Source organism: Anolis sagrei, chromosome Y (genome assembly GCF_037176765.1).
Source record: "Anolis sagrei isolate rAnoSag1 chromosome Y, rAnoSag1.mat, whole genome shotgun sequence".
NCBI lineage: Eukaryota > Metazoa > Chordata > Lepidosauria > Squamata > Dactyloidae > Anolis > Anolis sagrei.
The window spans coordinates 33,499,419-33,516,836 of NC_090035.1; the positions used below are offsets into that span (position 1 = coordinate 33,499,419).

At 42.5% G+C, this 17,418-nt stretch overlaps 1 protein-coding gene across 1 annotated transcript in view; it reads left to right on the forward strand.

Annotated features, from left to right (window-relative positions):
- Nucleotides 1–16,937, forward strand: part of LOC137095587 (kin of IRRE-like protein 1) — a 99,529-nt gene extending 82,592 nt beyond the window's left edge. The window contains exons 14-15 of the mRNA XM_067462366.1: nucleotides 9,586–9,695; nucleotides 15,163–16,937. Coding sequence (XP_067318467.1) covers nucleotides 9,586–9,695; nucleotides 15,163–15,576 — 524 coding nt within the window. The 3' untranslated portion in view covers nucleotides 15,577–16,937. The remainder of the gene's footprint in view (nucleotides 1–9,585; nucleotides 9,696–15,162) is intronic.
- Nucleotides 16,938–17,418: the final 481 nt, after the last annotated feature.

The following is a 17,418-nucleotide window of genomic DNA, read 5'->3' on the forward strand; positions in this document are numbered from 1 at the left end:
TACTTGGAGGAATGAGGCCTACCACATGCATCCTGGACCCCTGTCCATCCTGGCTCTTGAAGGAAGCCAGAGGGGGATTGGCCAAGTGGGTAAAGGTGGTGGTCAATGCCTCCCTTCGGGAAGGCATAATTCCAGCGAGCTAAAAACAAGCTATAATAAAACCGCTGTTGAAAAAACCATCACTGGACCCCACTCAATTCGACAACTATCGGCCAGTTTCCAATCTCCCCTTCTTGGGCAAAGTCTTGGAACATGTGGTGGCCTCGCAACTCCAGGTATTCTTGGTAGACACGGATTATCTTGATCCGGCACAGTCTGGCTTTAGGCCGGGACATGGTACCGAGACAGCCTTGGTCGGATGATCTGCGCCGGGAGCTCGACAGGGGGAGTGTGTCCCTGTTGGTGCTGCTGGACCTCTCAGCGGCCTTCGATACCGTTGACCACGGTATCCTTCTGGGACGCCTCGCGGGGATGGGTCTCGGAGGTACTGTTTTGCAGTGGCTCCGGTCATTCCTTGAGGGTCGATCTCAGAAGGTGTTACTGGGAGACGCCTGCTCAACCCCACAACCTTTGTCTTGTGGGGTTCCTCAGGGCTCAATACTGTCTCCCATGTTATTCAACATCTACATGAAGCTGCTGGGGGAGATCATCCGGAGTTTCGGGGTACGGTGTCATCTGTATGCGGATGATGTCCAACTCTGTCACTCCTTTCCACCTGCTACTAAGGAGGCTGTCCAGGTCCTGAACCGGTGCTTGGCTGCTGTGACGGTCTGGATGAGGGCGAACAAATTGAAATTGAATCCAGACAAGACAGAGGTACTCCTGGTCAGTCGCAAGGCCGAAGAGGGTATAGGGTTACAGCTTGTGTTGGATGGGGTCGCACTCCCCTTGAAGACAGAGGTTCGCAGCTTGGGTGTGACCCTGGACTCATCACTGAGCCTGGAACCCCAGGTTTCGGCGGTGACCAGGGGAGCATTCGCACAATTAAAACTCGTGCGCCAGCTGCGCCCATACCTTGGGAAGTCTGACTTGGCCACGGTAGTCCACGCTCTGGTTACATCCCGCTTAGACTACTGCAATGCTCTCTATGTGGGGTTGCCCTTGAAGACTGCTTGGAAGCTTCAAATGGTCCAACGTTCGGCAGCCAGGTTGCTAACAGGAGCGGCACTCAGGGAGCACACCACTCCTCTGTTGCGCCAGCTCCACTGGCTGCCAATCTGCTACCGGGCACAATTCAAGGTGCTGGCTTTAGCTTATAAAGCCCTAAACGGTTCTGGCCCTACTTACCTCTCTGAACGCATCTCCACCTATGAACCAACTAGGACATTAAGATCGTCTGGGGAGGCTCTGCTATCAGTCCCGCCTGCATCGCAGGTGCGGTTGGCGGGGACGAGAGACAGGGCCTTCTCGGTGGTGGCCCCTCGGCTGTGGAATGCCCTACCTGTGGACATCAGACAGGTCCCTTCACTGCTGGCATTCCGGAGGAAGGTCAAGACTTGGCTTTATGAACAAGCATTTGGCTAAATAGTGCAATGAATACATGAAGATGGTACAACCGAACATAGGAATTGGTATAAGGATTATGATTACGAACTCTGATTTGTTTGCTGAGGCTTATGATAATGATTGTTTTGATTTGGTATATTTTGTATAATGTGTTTTTAATTGTCTTTTTGATACTGTTGTGATAACCTTTACTATGTAAACTGCCTTGAGTCACCATTTCGGCTGAGAAAGGTGGTATAGAAATAAAGCAAATAAATAAATAATAAATATTTTGCTAACACCAAAGCTCTACCCAGCCCTCAATGCCCTGTCTCTCAAGCATCTGATCCTGGCGGCATCTGGGCCATCAGGGACTTGGAGAACATATCAGGAGGGCTTCTGACAGTATCTGATACCCCTTTCAGAACAACCTCTGTGTGTCATGGCCAGAACTAGGAAAAAACAACCAGTCTTCAGCACTTCTCAGGACATATATTAAAAACAACAGTGTTGTTTGTGAAGCCTTTTTTTCAGAATATACTTTTTTGTCTCTAATCTTTTTAGTATATCTGCAGTCATTTAATACCAATAACCACCTTTAAGAAACAATATATACCTTTTGGGCTAATTGAGTTCAGTGTGGGACTACTCCAACTTGTCTGAAAGTATTTAGAATCACATGTGTATACTAGGGCTGGGCGGTTTCGTTTCGTTAATTCGTAATTCGTTAATAATTCGTTAATTTTTTCAATTACAAAACGATAACGAACCATTCTGGAGCAATTATTTAAAAAAACGAATTTTCAAAAACGTTTTGTAAATGCTTCGTATTTCGATATTGTATTCGTTTTGTTATTGTTTTGAGGTCGTTTCATTATTATTTCCGCATGTCTGGGCCAGTTTTATGGTTTAATTAGTGAAAAAAAATTATAATATCACACCAACAGTCAACAACAGAGGGAAAGGGAAGCTTCAGAAGGTTTTGGAGGTTTTTTAGCGTATTTCGCGTCCGCCATTAACGAATCGATTTGTTAAATCGATTCGTTAAATTTTTACCATTTACGAAATTTCGTAAATATCAAACTTTTTAAAAGGAAAATTTTGTAATTATTTTAAATATCGAAACAAAAAAAAACCCCAAATACAAATCGATTTTAGAAACAAATTTTTCCGTTGTTACCCAGGCCTAGTGTATACAACTACAGAAACTCAAAGAAAGCAAAGATTATAACAGTCCATAGGGTCATAGTTGGAGGTCTGATCGTGTACAGGGCACCCGAATAGGGCTACTTGATTTATCCTCAAAAGTTCTCCTCCTCTGCAGTTGAGCATAGAGTACATAGCTGTTTTCAGAGATGTTCTGGTCCATAGGCATCTGTCCAGTCTTCTTGGTCCTAAGGAATCTTAAACTAAAATCTATCTCTTTAAACATTTATTCAACTTTGAATTATAAAGTGTAGATTATAATATGAGGACAACACAACAAGTATTCCAGTCTTTTTGGTTCAGTTACTGTGTATATCTATTAGCAACAACATTTTTTTTTTGATTAGCCAGTTTGTCTTATCAAAAACAGTCATTATAAACACAACATACAACATATGTCTGGTCCTCTTGAAGTAGAATATAAATATATAGGAGTTTATATAACAAATCTAAGTCAAAACACTGGTGTTCAGAAATTGCACATCTAGACACAAATGGGTTCTAGATGCAGAGCACATCTAGTTCTTTTATACATCTAGGCTTGGTATATTCAGAAACAGGCTCATGGCTTGTAAACTTACAGTCTTGTGCAGTCAAAATTTAGGGCATGCTCTAACATACTGGCAAGATTGCTATCTCATAGATATTCTGGATCTTTATCCCTGATAATTCACAGTTTACAAAACAAAAATTGTCCCCACGATATCATATGGAACTGAAATCTGGGGCCTAAGCAAATTCCCAATACTGGAACAAGCACAATCAAAATTTTCTAAGACAGTTATTAGTGTTAACATTAAGACCACCACTGCTGCAGTCAGAACAAAGCTAGAAATATATTCTATCATTTAAACAAACACGTTTTTCTTATATATCTCATTTGTCTGAATTTCTGCAATCAGAACAGAGCTAGAAATATATTGTATCATTTTAACAAACATGTTTTTCTTATAACAAATAATTATCTTTGTTTAGCAAAACTAATCCCCTCCATAGGCAAACATATTATTTTATCATCACCTCTTCCTTATGCAATATATTTAAAACACCTTATTATATTAGCATTGTGTTTTGTCCTTTTTTTGTCAACAAACGCGAGTGAAGCTGGATGACCTCTGTTTTTGAGAACCCCTTTCTAATGCATCAGTTCTTTTGATAAGAGATACTTCCTCTTCTTAACAAATTTCAAAATGACTATAGCTTGGAGGAAGCTGTTAACCGCAACATTTTTTTTCTTCTGTTTGATGCATAAAAAAAGGATCAAAGAATTATTACATTAACACAGTCTTTAACTTTTTTTTTAAAAAAAGAGCTTTTGAAGCACATAGGTTTCTTTTTTTTAAAAAAAAAACAACAACATTGCATTTAGAGATTATTTAAAAACACTCTTTATTCCACATTTCATAGAATCTTAGGGTTGGAAGAGACCTCATGGGCCATCTAGTCTTACCCCCTGTCTAGAAAACACTGTATTCAAAGCACTCTCAACAGATGGTTATCCAACCTCTGTGCAAAAACCTCCAAAGAAGGAGCCTCTGACATGCTCCGGGACAAAGAGCCCTACTGTCGAACAGCCCCCACAACCAGGAAGTTCCTTCCAATGTTCAGACCTTCTTTCCTGTATTTTGAAACCATCACCCTGCATCTTTGTTTCCAGGGCAGCAGAAAACAAACTTGTTCCCTGCACATTATGACTTTCTCTCTCATATTTATACATGACTATCAGGTATCCTCTCAGCTTTTTCTTCTTCAGGCTTAACATACCCAGCTCTTTAAGCCACTCCTCATAGGCATGTTCTCCAGACACTTTATCATTTTTAGTTACCCTCTTCTAGACACATTTTTGCTTGTCAATATCTTTCTTCAGTTTGAGATTCATGGAAGCATTCTATAAAGCAGGTGATTTAACATTTTTGAAGATACAATTTTCATCCCACAATTTCAATTACCTTATAATTTTTGTCACTTGCGTCTAGAAAGCATCCAAGTGGCTAGCTTTTGATGCTTTTCCAACATTTGAATTAGTTTTTTTTCAGCCAAATTGATTCATTTTCCATTTTGATTTAACAAGCAATCACAGAAAAGCAAAATGAGTGAGTTTATCAATGTTTTAAACATATACACATCTGTATAATTAAAATGTAGATTGTCATTTGGGAGTTGTAGTTTCTGGGATCCACAGCTCATCCACAATCCGAACCCTACCAACGATAGAACTGAACCAAACTGAAAAGAAGCACCATTAAAGCCTTGGCAGACCGTGCAAAAAGAATTTGCGAAGCCCACCTCCTCCAAGATGAATTGAACCACCTCAACTGGGCTCTACAGGCTAATGGATATTCCACCTCAGACATCAGAAGAGCTGCAAGACCAAGAACAAGCCATGAGAGTAAAGATGAATATCCAACCAGAGGAAAGGTGTTTCTGTCATACATCAAGGGAACCACTGACCGCATAGGGAAGCTGATGAGGAAACACAACATACAAACTATCTACAGACCCACCAAGAAAATCCAACAAATGCTTCGTTCAGCAAAGGACAAGAGGGATCTTCTCGCTTCTGCAGGAGTCTACCATATACCATGCAGCTGTGGACAAATCTACATAGGGACCACCGAACATACCATCATTGCCCAAACACGAATCAAGGAACATGAAAGGCACTACAGAATACTTCAACCAGAGAATTCAGCCATAGCAGAACACCTGATGAACCAACCTGGACACAGCATTTTATTTGAGAACACAGAAATGCTGGATCACTCTCACAACCACCACGTCAGACTACACAGAGAAGCCATTGAAATCCACAAGCATGTGGACAATTTCAACAGAAAGGAAGAAACCATGAAAATGAACAAAATCTGGCTACCAGTATTAAAAAAAAACTCTAAAATCACAACAGAGAGGAAATAAACAAGGACATCTAATCACATCTCAGCAAAAATTTGCCGCAGGCTCAGTCAGACCATTATATGCTAATCAAGGTGCTCAGTTGAAACATTCACACCTAGCTCCAGCAGACAAGAGTCCTTTGTCTCACCCTGATCATTCCACAGATATATAAACCCATTTTGCCAGTTCCAACAGACCTCACTACCTCTGAGGATGCTTGCCATAGATGCAGGTGAAACGTCAGGAGAGAATGCCTCTAGACCATGGCCATATAGCCTGAAAGAAAAACTACAACAACAACTTTATTCACAGTACCCTCATGACCTTCGCAAGGGTCCCAGCCCCCACGTTGAAAAATGCTATCTATGGTCCATCCAGTCCAACTACCTTCACCAGAGCAAGGAAACATAATCAAAACCCTCCTGACAAACAGCTATCTAGCCATAGATATAGATAGATATGATTCACACACATATTTATATGACATATAGTATCACAGATTTCAAAAAGGGACCCCTAAAGAAGGACAACCATATGCTGCATGTTCTAGAGTAGGCAAACCAGACAATCTCCACAGCAGTACTGACAAAGAAACAAGGAGAAATACTGTTTTCCCACAAGCATAAAGAAATTACATACATTAAAAACCAACACTTTCTTATTACTCTCCCAGATCACCAGACTGGGCCACAGCAACATGTGGCAGGGAGCAGCTAGTAATTCATATATTTACACATTCCATTCACTGGACCATCTAACTTCCAACTGTTTGGGTATCAGCCAGCATGCCAATGACTTAAATCTAGAAATAGTTTTCTAAGATGCACAGAGACACTCGCTGGAACACCTCAGCAAGCGAGAGTCCAAAACTGGCAGGCTCAAACCCAGAACCTCAATCAAAGGCTGATACCAAATGAAAGACTCCCCCCTGGGCGCACAGAGGACTGGGCAACTTGGAAGGCACTGAACAGACTGCGCTCGAGCACTTCAAGATGCAGAGCCAACCTCAAGAAATGGGGCTACAAAGTGAAATCTATGACATGCGAGCATGGAGAGGAGCAAACCACAGAATATCTGTTGCAATGCAGCCTGAGCCCTGCCACATGCACAATGGAGGACCCTCATGCAGCAGCACCAGAAGCACTTCAAGTGGCCAGCTACTGGTCAAGGGACATTTTAATCAACTATTAAACTCACAAATTTTGTATTTTGTCTGTTTGTTTGCTTTGTTCTGTTAGAAATGTAATATAACTGGCCGAAAATATTCATTTAGACATGCAGAGAATCCATTCATTCACATCCCACATATGTCAGCATATCCAAATCACTTTTAGTCACTTTTAACCTTACTGGAATTATTTTGCCATTAGATATCTATCAAGGTGATAAATCAAGACATTCACATGTTCTTCAAGCAGGCAAAACCTCTCTCCTATCCTGGGCATTCTGCAGACATATTTACCTCACTTGTTTATTTCAACAGACTTCAGAACCTCTGAGGATGCCCATCACAGATAGGGGCAAAATGACCACACAACTCGGAAAAAAAAAAACAACCACACAACTATCTAGCAATTCCGGTCATGAAAGCCCTCAACAACACACTCAAACGTTTTCTTTATCACGTTTCTCTTGACTTATTTCTCTTTTAAGTGGTTTTTGTTTTCTCTTGTATGCGGACACAAATGCAGACATAATCATTATTTATCTCCTGGAAAAAAAAACCAAATTCATCCTTTTCTTTTGGTTCCATTGTTTAACACTAGTTTACTATCTTAAGTACGTACAAAAATTTTGGCTTGCCAAACAAAGACAAATAACAAGAAACAAAAGACAGACAGTTGACACTTTCTTCAACCAAACTCTTTAACACACCTTTCAAAGACAAATCATTCTCACACACAATTTTCATACGATCTTTGTTACCTCCTGAGGAATCCACTGTCCCCTGATTTTACTATTACTCTTTTCCTATAATACTCTCCCTATCATTGAATTCCCTTTTACCTGTCAACTATTTCTTATCCTATCTTTCCCCTAAGGCTTTTTATTGTCCAAATGACCATCCTTGACACCTCAGTTTCTCTTTTGGCTTCTATCTGCGGTCCCCTTTTGGACCACTTCGGTCTCTTTACTACTGAGGAAAGGTTCCATCCTTGATCCTAACCCTGGGATCCTATTTACCCAACTTCTAAGTTACCCTCCTGTGGTGGTGTCTATCTGTTGCAAACTTCAAGACTAGACTACTGGTCCCCTTGACCTCCGCCCCTCTTGCAGGTAACTTCTATTAGTCTGAGGCAGAGTCTACCATTCCGTATCTCACTTCAAAGGCTAGACTACCAGAAACTGATGGCCCCTCTTCGGCCCTGGCCTCCCCAGCGCGCTTTTCTTTCTCTGACTTAAGTCTCCATAAATCTGAAAATAATACTTGCCTGTCCTGGATTCCTCCTCTTTTTTTTTTTCAATCCAGGCGAACCTCTGACGTTGCTTTTTTGTCTCTCCTATCTGGGCGTTCCCTCGGACAGATGGCTCCTGACCAGGACAACCAAGGAAGTCGGTCTATTTGCTTTTTGGGTATCCTTCTCGACTCTCCGTGGTATGCCCCGACCCAGCGCCAACTGTCAGATCGGAAAAGACTGGCAACAGTCCCTGGCTCACTCCTTCCGCGCAGTCACCGCGACTGTTTCACCATCCGGCCACGAGCCCCCAAATTATGTTAGAGACCCTTGATTGGGTCTTTCCAGGTCCAGGTCATGGGAGCGCGGAAGACAGTCCCAATGAAAGACAAAAAAAAAAAAAACAAGGTTTTATTTTAGTTTCTTCATGAAGAAAAGACGGACAGCCGGCAGCATGCGCAGATGTTGCCCTTCAAGATGACTGTAGTTTGGACAGTGGTTTAGGGATGGTAAGTATGGGAGTTTATGTTTTGTGGGGGATGGTGGCTTGGCGTTAACTGAGTTGCCATAGCAACAGGGGCGGAGCCAACTGCTTCTTCAGGAGGCAGCTGTTTTAAAAAGCCAGTTGTAAGCCGGTGAGCTACAGGAAGGGACTGATTTCTCTAGTGGGACAAACAGGGAATTAGTCAGTACGCCAGTGAGCGGCTGAGAGGACTGGGTCTCTGGGTGGAGATTCAGGGAATGTGTCTGTAGCCAGTGTGCTATAGGGAATTCTGTTAAAATAAGCCTTTTAGCTTATTTGTTATATTAAGGCAGTTGTCCAGAAGGGTTATAGAATCATAGAATCAAAGAGTTGGAAGAGACCTCATGGGCCATCCAGTCCAACCCCCTGCCAAGAAGCAGGAATATTGCATTACATCTGCTTAAAGAAACTTCTTGAAGACTGTGCCTGAGATTACTCATGAAACCTTTCCAATGTAACCATCAAGATTTGTGCCTCTTGAGAAGAAACAGTTAAATATGTTATACTCATGTTAAAATAAACTTGTTACTGTTCTCCTCAAGCCTTGCCTGATACAGTTTCTCCTAAGTTGAACAGCCTGCAATAGTAAAGTCAAGCCAGGAAAGTAAACGCTACGCTATCACTGAAACAAAGCCTTCTGTAATTCACAGTCCCTTTATAAGATAGATCCTAGGTTGATATAGATCGTTGCCTGGCTTCCCTCATAGATTAGGTGGCAGTGGGTGCTTTACCACGCGTACCTTCACATTTGGTGGCATTTGGTGGTATTAAAATGATCTTCTTTACAATTGGTGGAAGCAGTTTAACAACCTCTTTACAGTTGGTCTATTATTTGTAATTTTAAGTAATGTGTTCTTTAGCCAGTAACCTTTGTAGGCTATGTGTGAGGCTTTCCCCCCCCCCCAAAAAACGATGAGAGAGTTGGGTGCATCTTCCCTCATTACCTTCATATCTACATCCATACACAAGCCCAGCTATCTCCCGGGTCTGAAGCCATCATCCTTCATCCCTGCATGTGGAGTCATAGACAATGGAGAGAGCCATTCAATGCCTATATCTGTCCATCTGTCTGTCCTGCAGCCAAGCGTGGAACACAGCTCTCCAAGGCAGACATCTTAGTGCAGATCACAATGACAGAGAGTAGCCCCAGCAGGCCAAGCGAGACAGAAGACGATGGCAAGGAGCCCATGGTGAGTTGAGCCAACAGCCCAGTGTGTTTTGCTCAAAATGACCGACCATTCCATATATCCCATACACAGTATTCTGCTGCCTTCCTGGGTAGAAAACCATTGATCTTCCAAATTTTTGGATGCCAACTGTTAACAACCAGTGCATGATATATATATTTTAAATGCAAAGGGGATTCCTAGCAAAATGTTGCAGAGTGGGATGCTGCAGTTCAGGGTTTCAGGAGGCCATGTCCTAATCCAAGATGCTTCATTCCATTCATCTCTTCCTTTGCTTTCTCTTTCCCAGACTGCCTCTCATTTCATGCCTATGCTTAGTCTTCAGAGCTTGGGAAAAGGACCTTCCAACCCACAAGTCAATGGGCCTATTGGCTGAAGGATTCTGCTAACTGTAGTCTCAAAAGTTACTTTTCCAAGCTTTGCTCATTGAGTCGTGTTTTTGTTTTCCTGAAGGCTTTTTTAAAAAGTCTACAAACATTTGTTTGTCTGCATTGCTAAGCCTAATAATTCCCCCCTTGCATGTGAATCTGACAGGTGGTGGGATCATTGTTTGTAGAATGAATTCAATATTATTAGGATATGATATGACCTCAGAGATAGTTCCCATACCGGCTGATTGCTTTGTTCCCTAGTAAATTTTGTTAACATTTAAAAAGAAAGACCACTAAGCTAGCAATGGGAGGGGGGGAGGGGGGGCTGAGTCTGAGTGAAAGAGAGTCTAGCCTAGCAAGCCTTTTGTATCGTTACCCCAATACCCCCATGCATATGGAATATATTGAGCATGGTGATCAGATCATGATATGAATAAACATAACAGTTTAAATAATGTACCAGTAAGGCCTTTTCGCAGACCACCATGAGAATTTCGGAGGGGGGGGCTGAAGCCCCCAAATCCCCTACCCCCACCCCACCCCTGGCTACATGCCTGGCTAGCAGCCATTGTATTCCTACATCTACTCTCCTTAATCTGGTAGATATTTCTTTCCATCCTTAATCTGGCACCCTCTCATTATTTTGGACCTTCAATTCTGGCCAGATGTGGAAAGATAATGTAAGTTGTCATCTAAAACATCTGGATGGCACGAGGCTGGGGAAATCTGCTCCAAACAATTATTCCTCCTTTTTTCTAATCAAAACACAATGCCTAAATACTACCTCACTTTAATATGGTACCTATTTATCTATTTGCATTTGTTTTCGAACTGCTAGGTAGGCAGAAGCTGGGCTAAAGGGCAGGAGCTTACCCAGACTTGGGCTTCAAACTGTCAACCTTCCAGTTGGCATGATTTATTGCAGCTGCTGGTTAACCTGCTGTGCTAAAGCCCGGCCCCAATATAACTATTTTTTATAACTATTCTAGCAGAAAGAAATAGGAACAGTATTTTTATTCCACTCTTCTCACCCCAAAGTGGATTCAGGACAGATCACAAAACACATATACTGCAAACATTCAGTGCTGATTATACAATGACAAGACAGACAATAGATAGAGGTATATATAGGCTTTCCCATCTTTCAACATCTTAGAGGCTGTGCTTGGTTCCAGCCATGGGAGAGTGTTGTTGCTCCATCTCCCTGTCCAAGAGCCATTTTCTGATTGAAACGCTGTGCCTAAATACCTCTCCGCTTTAACGTGGTATTTATTTATCTACTTACATTTGTTTTCGAACTGCTAGGTAGGCAAAAGCTGGGCTAAAGTTCAGGAGCTCACCCTGACCCAGGCTTCGAACTATCAACCTTCCAGTTGGCAAGATTGATTGCAGCTAGTGGTTAACCTGCTGTGCTTAAACCTGGCCCCAATATAACTATATTTATAACTATTCTAACAGGGTGAATTATTATTATTATTATTATTATTATTATTATTATTATTATTATTTGTATACCACACTATCTCCCCAAAGGGACTCAGGGCAGTTTCCAACATGTAAGGCAAACATTCAATTGCCAGAAAGAAACCATACTGACAATTACATCAAATGGGTTGTTGTAGGTTTTTCAGGCTATACGGCCATGTTCTAGAAGCATTATCTCCTGACATTTCACTTGCATCTATGGCAGGCATCCTCAGAAGCTGTGAGGACTGTGGATGCCTGCCATAGATGCAGGCAAAACGTCAGGAGATAATGCTTCTAAAACATGGCCATACAGCCCAAAAAACCTACAGCAACCCAGTGATTCCAGCCATGAAAGCCTTTGACAATAAATTATATCAAAATAAACACATTCGACCATATAACACAACCTATGATGATGAGAAAGGAACAAACCTGTTAAATCTCTCCATACCGTTTGTAATTAGATAAACTTGCACCATTGTGTCTCCTTATGTTAGGTCCTACATTGTGTCTCCTTATGTTAGGTTGTATCGTAAGCGAGAGAAGGGCAGCTTACAGTGAGAGAAACAGTGCTTTAGCAGATCCTGTTGAAAGTCCAACAACTTCAAGAGAAAACACACATGTAAAATGCCCCCTACAGTTTCCTCAGACTATAAACTTTCTCAATCATACAAAAGATCTGATTTTACAGACCAGTGCTACTGCTACTCCCATCATCCTTCACCAGGTGTAGTTTTGGTAGGGGCTGATGGGAAATGGAGTCCAACGCTTCAAGAGGGCCATATCACCACCAGCTCTGTCATACAGGTCCCGTCATTTGTAAACTGCCCACCATCCAAAAAACAACAACCATAGACACTGGGTTGTTGTGAGTTTTCCGGACTGTATGGACATGTTCCAGAAGCATTCTCTCCTGATGTTTTGCCTGCAATTATGGCAGGCATCCTCGGAGGTTGTGAGGTCTGTTGGAAACTAGGCAAGTGGGGTTTATATATCTGTGGAATGTCCAGGTGGGAGAAAGAACTCTTGTCTGTTTGAGGCAAGTGTCAATGTTGCAATTGGTCATATTGATTAGCATTTAATGGCCTAGAAGTTTCAAGGTCTGGCTTCTTACTGCTGAAGGAATACTTTGTCGGGAGGTGATTAGCTAGCCCTGATTGTTTCTTGTTTGGAATTCCTCTGTTTTGGATGTTGTTCTTTATTTACTGTTATGATTTTAGAGTTTTTTTTCATACTGGCAGCCAGATTTTGTTCAATTTCATGCTTTCCTCCTTTCTGTTGAAATTGTCCACATGCTTGTGGATTTCAGTGGCTTTTCTGTGTAGTCTGACATCGTAGTTATTAGAGCAGGCCAGCATTTCTGTGTTCTCCCAAAAATGGGAATTTCAGACAAGAAACAATCAGGGCCAGCTAATCACCTTCCAACAAAGGATTCCCCCAGGCAGTAAGAAGCCAAACCTTGAAACTGCTAGGCTATTAAATGCTAATTGAGGTGGCCTTTTGCAACATTCACACTTGCCTCAAATAAGAGTTCTTTCTCCCATCCTGGACATTCTTCAGATATATAAACTCAATTTTCCTAGTTTCCAACAGACCTTACAAACTCTGAGGATGCCTGCCATAGATGCAGGTGAAACATCAGGAGAGAATGCTTCTGGAACATGGACATACAGCATGGAAAACTCATAACAGCCCAGTGATTACGGCCATGGAAACCTTCGACAATACAACCTTAGATACCTTTAAAAAGCAAGCAAAAAGGTTCCATAGCGAGAACCAGAATTCTACTATTTGTGTCTGGTATCTGATACACTTCTTCAGAATATGGAAGTTCCATTGTTAAATCTCTGTTCATATATTACATTCCTGGAGAATAAGTCTATTTTTTTCATAACCATCTCTGATAGCAGCCATTGCCATACCATTTGCCAATTGCTTCTGTATGTTAATTATGTGCTTAATGTCATCATGCAGCAAACATTTTATCCATGCATCCTTTACATATTTTCCCTTTCATCCTCAAAGGATCTCAGAGTAGTGTACGTAGATAGTCTAACACTGTTCTATCTGCATAATGCTGCCTCCCTCATTTTTCTCCCTCCTTTGAGTAAATCAGTTTGAGAGTTAGGGCTGATTGCAGATGAAGAGCTCCTCAGACCGCATGCTCAATGATTCCACTTTTAACTGCCATGGTTCAGCCCTATACAATCCTTGCATTTTTAATTGGGAGAGGCACTAGAACTCTCTCGCTGAAAATTGTGAATATCCTTCCCTGAATAGCAAGTCCTGCTATGGCAGTTATACTAGAGTAATAGCACTACAGATGTGTGAAATTGCCCTGCCGTTCGAAAGTCGTAATGAGACCATTCCGTCATTTCCTGCTTAACATTCTTTTACTGGGGAAAGAGTTGGGGAAAAAGATGTTGGAAAACATGGAAAGGTCTTAAGTACACTATGCCGGACCCTGCTGTAAAAAAAATCTATGAATGGGGTAGGGTGATTGTACAACGAGAAGCACAACATAACAATAAGCTTTGAACATGCACTTGCTGTGTGCTAACTCAGCATGCTATACAGCAGGCATGGGCAAACTTTGGCCCTCCGGGTGTTTTGGACTTCAACTCCCACAATTCCTAACAGCCGGTAGGAATTGTGGGAGTTGAAGTCCAAAACACCCGGAGGGCCGAAGTTTGCCCATGCCTGCTATATAGAGATGAGGAATGTGTGGCCCTTCATATGTTTGAACTGCAACTCCCCTCAGACTATAATACTGACTACCAGTATACTAACTCTAAAATCAAAACAGTAAATAAAGAATGACACTAAAAAAAATATGTTGGAACTGCAACTCCGTCAGACTATAATACTGACTACCAGCATTTAAAAACTCTGAAATCAAAACAGTAAATAAAGAACAACACTCAAAACGGGAATTCCAGACAAGAAACAATCAGGGCCAGCTAATCACCTCCCAACAAAGGATTCCCCCAGGCAGTAAGCAGCCAGATCTTGAAGCTGCAAGGCCATTCAGTGCTAATTAAGGTGGCCAACAGCAACATTCACATCTGCCTTAAACATATGAGAGTTCTTTCTCCCACACTGTATGTTCCACAGATATATGAACCCCACATAAGGCAGTGATTCCGGCCATGAAAGCTTGACAGTTTCAAGGTCTGGCTTCTTACTGCCTGGGGGAATCCTTTGTTGAGAGGTGATTTCTCCCACCCTTTACATTCTACAGATATATAAATTTTCCTAGTTTCCAACAGACCTCACAACCTCTGAGGATGCCTGCCATAGATGCAGGTGAAACATCAGGACAGAATGCTTCAGTAACATGGCCATACAGCAACCCATTCATAAGATGCGTTGCTGTATAACATCTGGGGATTCACATATTCATCATCCCTATGGCACACAGTGGTGCACAACTTTTGGCCCCCCAGCTCCCAGAATTTCTGACCATTAGACAAGCTGGCTAGGGCTTCTGGGAGTTGGAGGTCCAAACGCATGGAGGGCCACAAGTTGTGCATCACTGCACTAACCACACTGTTAAAGTGAACCTCATGCTCTTCCTATGTCTGATTTGACTGCCATTTCAATCTTTTTTTCTTTTTTCTTTTTGGCCTTAGGATCCCACCAACGGTTACTACAAGGTCCGCGCACATGAAGAACCATGTTTGGGGAGCAGCTTCTCTGAATATATGCCAGCCCCCCAGCCTTTGTTTGGGGCGACCTCTCTGTACCCTTCGGCAGGACTAGTACAACCCAAACTGTACGAATATACTCACCGTTACACCTTGGGCACACCTGGCTCCCGCTCAGCCTATGACCCCCACGAGCGGCTTTTCCCCCAGGAAAGCATGTACAGTGGAGCTACCTACCTCACTGCCCCCTACAGCTGGGCTTTCACAAGTTATGTCAAACCAAGCAACTATGAGAAAGAGGAGAGTAGGTACGAGCAGTCCAACCAGGCCAGCAAGGCCTCCGGCTGCTCACGCTTCTCCTATACCTCCTTGTCCCAACGCATGCAGACCCATGTATGACTCAGACGTGGCCCCCACCAAACACCTTTTGCCTTCAGAAGTGGGGAAGAACAGGGAACAGATATTCGCTTGGTTGTGTTGACTTCAAGCGGCCAAGTGAGAGACTTCATATCCTCAACCTCATCCTGAGCAGATGCCACTTTGGTCATCATGTTGGGAGAAAATAGCACCAAACTGGCAGAGACAGCCAAGAGCCAACAGCCAGCTTACCATCTTCCAACTGGGTTCAAGTCTATCTTGCTAAGACTATGAGGAAACTGATAGAAACTCTTTTTCTTCATGTCAGCACATGAAAGTGGACTAAATGTGGCAAAGAGTGTGGTTCTCTGAAACTAAGAAAAGGCTCCTCCTGGATCATGGGGAATGGGGTGCCTTGCAAGGAGAGAATCCGAGTGGTGGCTAATGTTGGTAGTCAGGATGAGGGAAAGCGTCGGCATAAAGAAGCCAAGGGGTACTCGATATAGTGCTCGACACAGTGCTCCAACCACCTCTACGGTGGGACAATGTGATACTTGTTATTGGTTCCCCCATAGCATTGCCCCAAGGCTAGTCTCCTGCCGTAAAGGTAAAACTAACCTAATATCGCATGATCCTGGGAAATCTCTAAGCATGGGCGCTAGTGCTTGCATTTTAATTTTTTCCTGACTTGATGCTGTGGTTTTAAATGATTTCCTTCTTTCCTCCTCTTTAGTAGGGATACTTCTGGATGGATACAAAATATGACTAGATTCCCCATTAATAACAATAGTAATAATATAAAACGGAACAAGTGGCACACCACTTTCTAATGGAAAGGGACTTGCACCACACAAAGCAGATCAGGAGGTGGCATCCGTGTTCAATATTTATGCCACTCGAAGACCCAAAAGGACTCCTCCGGTGCCGCTGATCAAATGAAAAGATTATTCCACGGACTAAAATCCAATTTTTAAAAAACCTAAGGGCAGAGCATGGGAGAAAACAAGGAGCCAAAAACGAATGAGATCAGGTTAGTTCATTTGTGCATGTCCATGTGTGCGTTGGATTTTTTTTATCATAAGTTATTCCTTGTTATTACTCTCTCTTTTTTTCGCCTTAAGCATATTTCTCTGTTGTTGGATGTTTTTTGACATTTCCAGAATCACTGGGATGGGTTTAGTTTTTTTGCTTTGGGGTTTGTTTGTTCCCGGATTTTTAAACTTTTTTTTTTTTTTGCTTTTTGCTTTTTAAGCATCTTTTTTTAAAGAATGGGACTTTACTTTGGCACACAATGAACATGCCTGTTTTGAGGGTGTGACGCTTTCTGTAAGATGAAGGAGAAATTGTAAATGGATTGCCTTCTGCAGAATTCAAATATTAATATTTACTTTGAAAAAGTGAAAGTAGAATGATGCTTCATTATTTCAACTTGAAGAAAAGCAAAAACACAAAGGGCAAAATTCTGCAGTGTTTCTCAAGCTGGGTGTCATGAACCCCAAGGGGGGGTTCATGAGGGGGTGTCAGAGGGGTCACCAAAGACCATCAGAAAACATATTTCTGATTGTCTTGGGAACCCTTTTGTCAGAGAAGGCTGAAAATCTCGCCACCACTCTTCCTTTTTGGAAACAAGGGGTGAATCCTCCCACTAAGAGCCCTTCTTTGCTGTGATTGGCTGCCCTCTCAGCCAAGGAGAGGGCTGTTTCTGAGATTCCAAGCAGGGGAGGGGAGAGGAGGCATGCCCGGCACATGGCAGCGTGGTGCATGTATGTGGGGCGAGAAAGAGTCTGCTATGCTGGAGGGGGGGTTCAGCCAGAGAGTCCCTTCAAGGCATGGGGGTTCTGAAGACCACCAAGTAGCTTCAGAATATGAATATATTAGCAACAA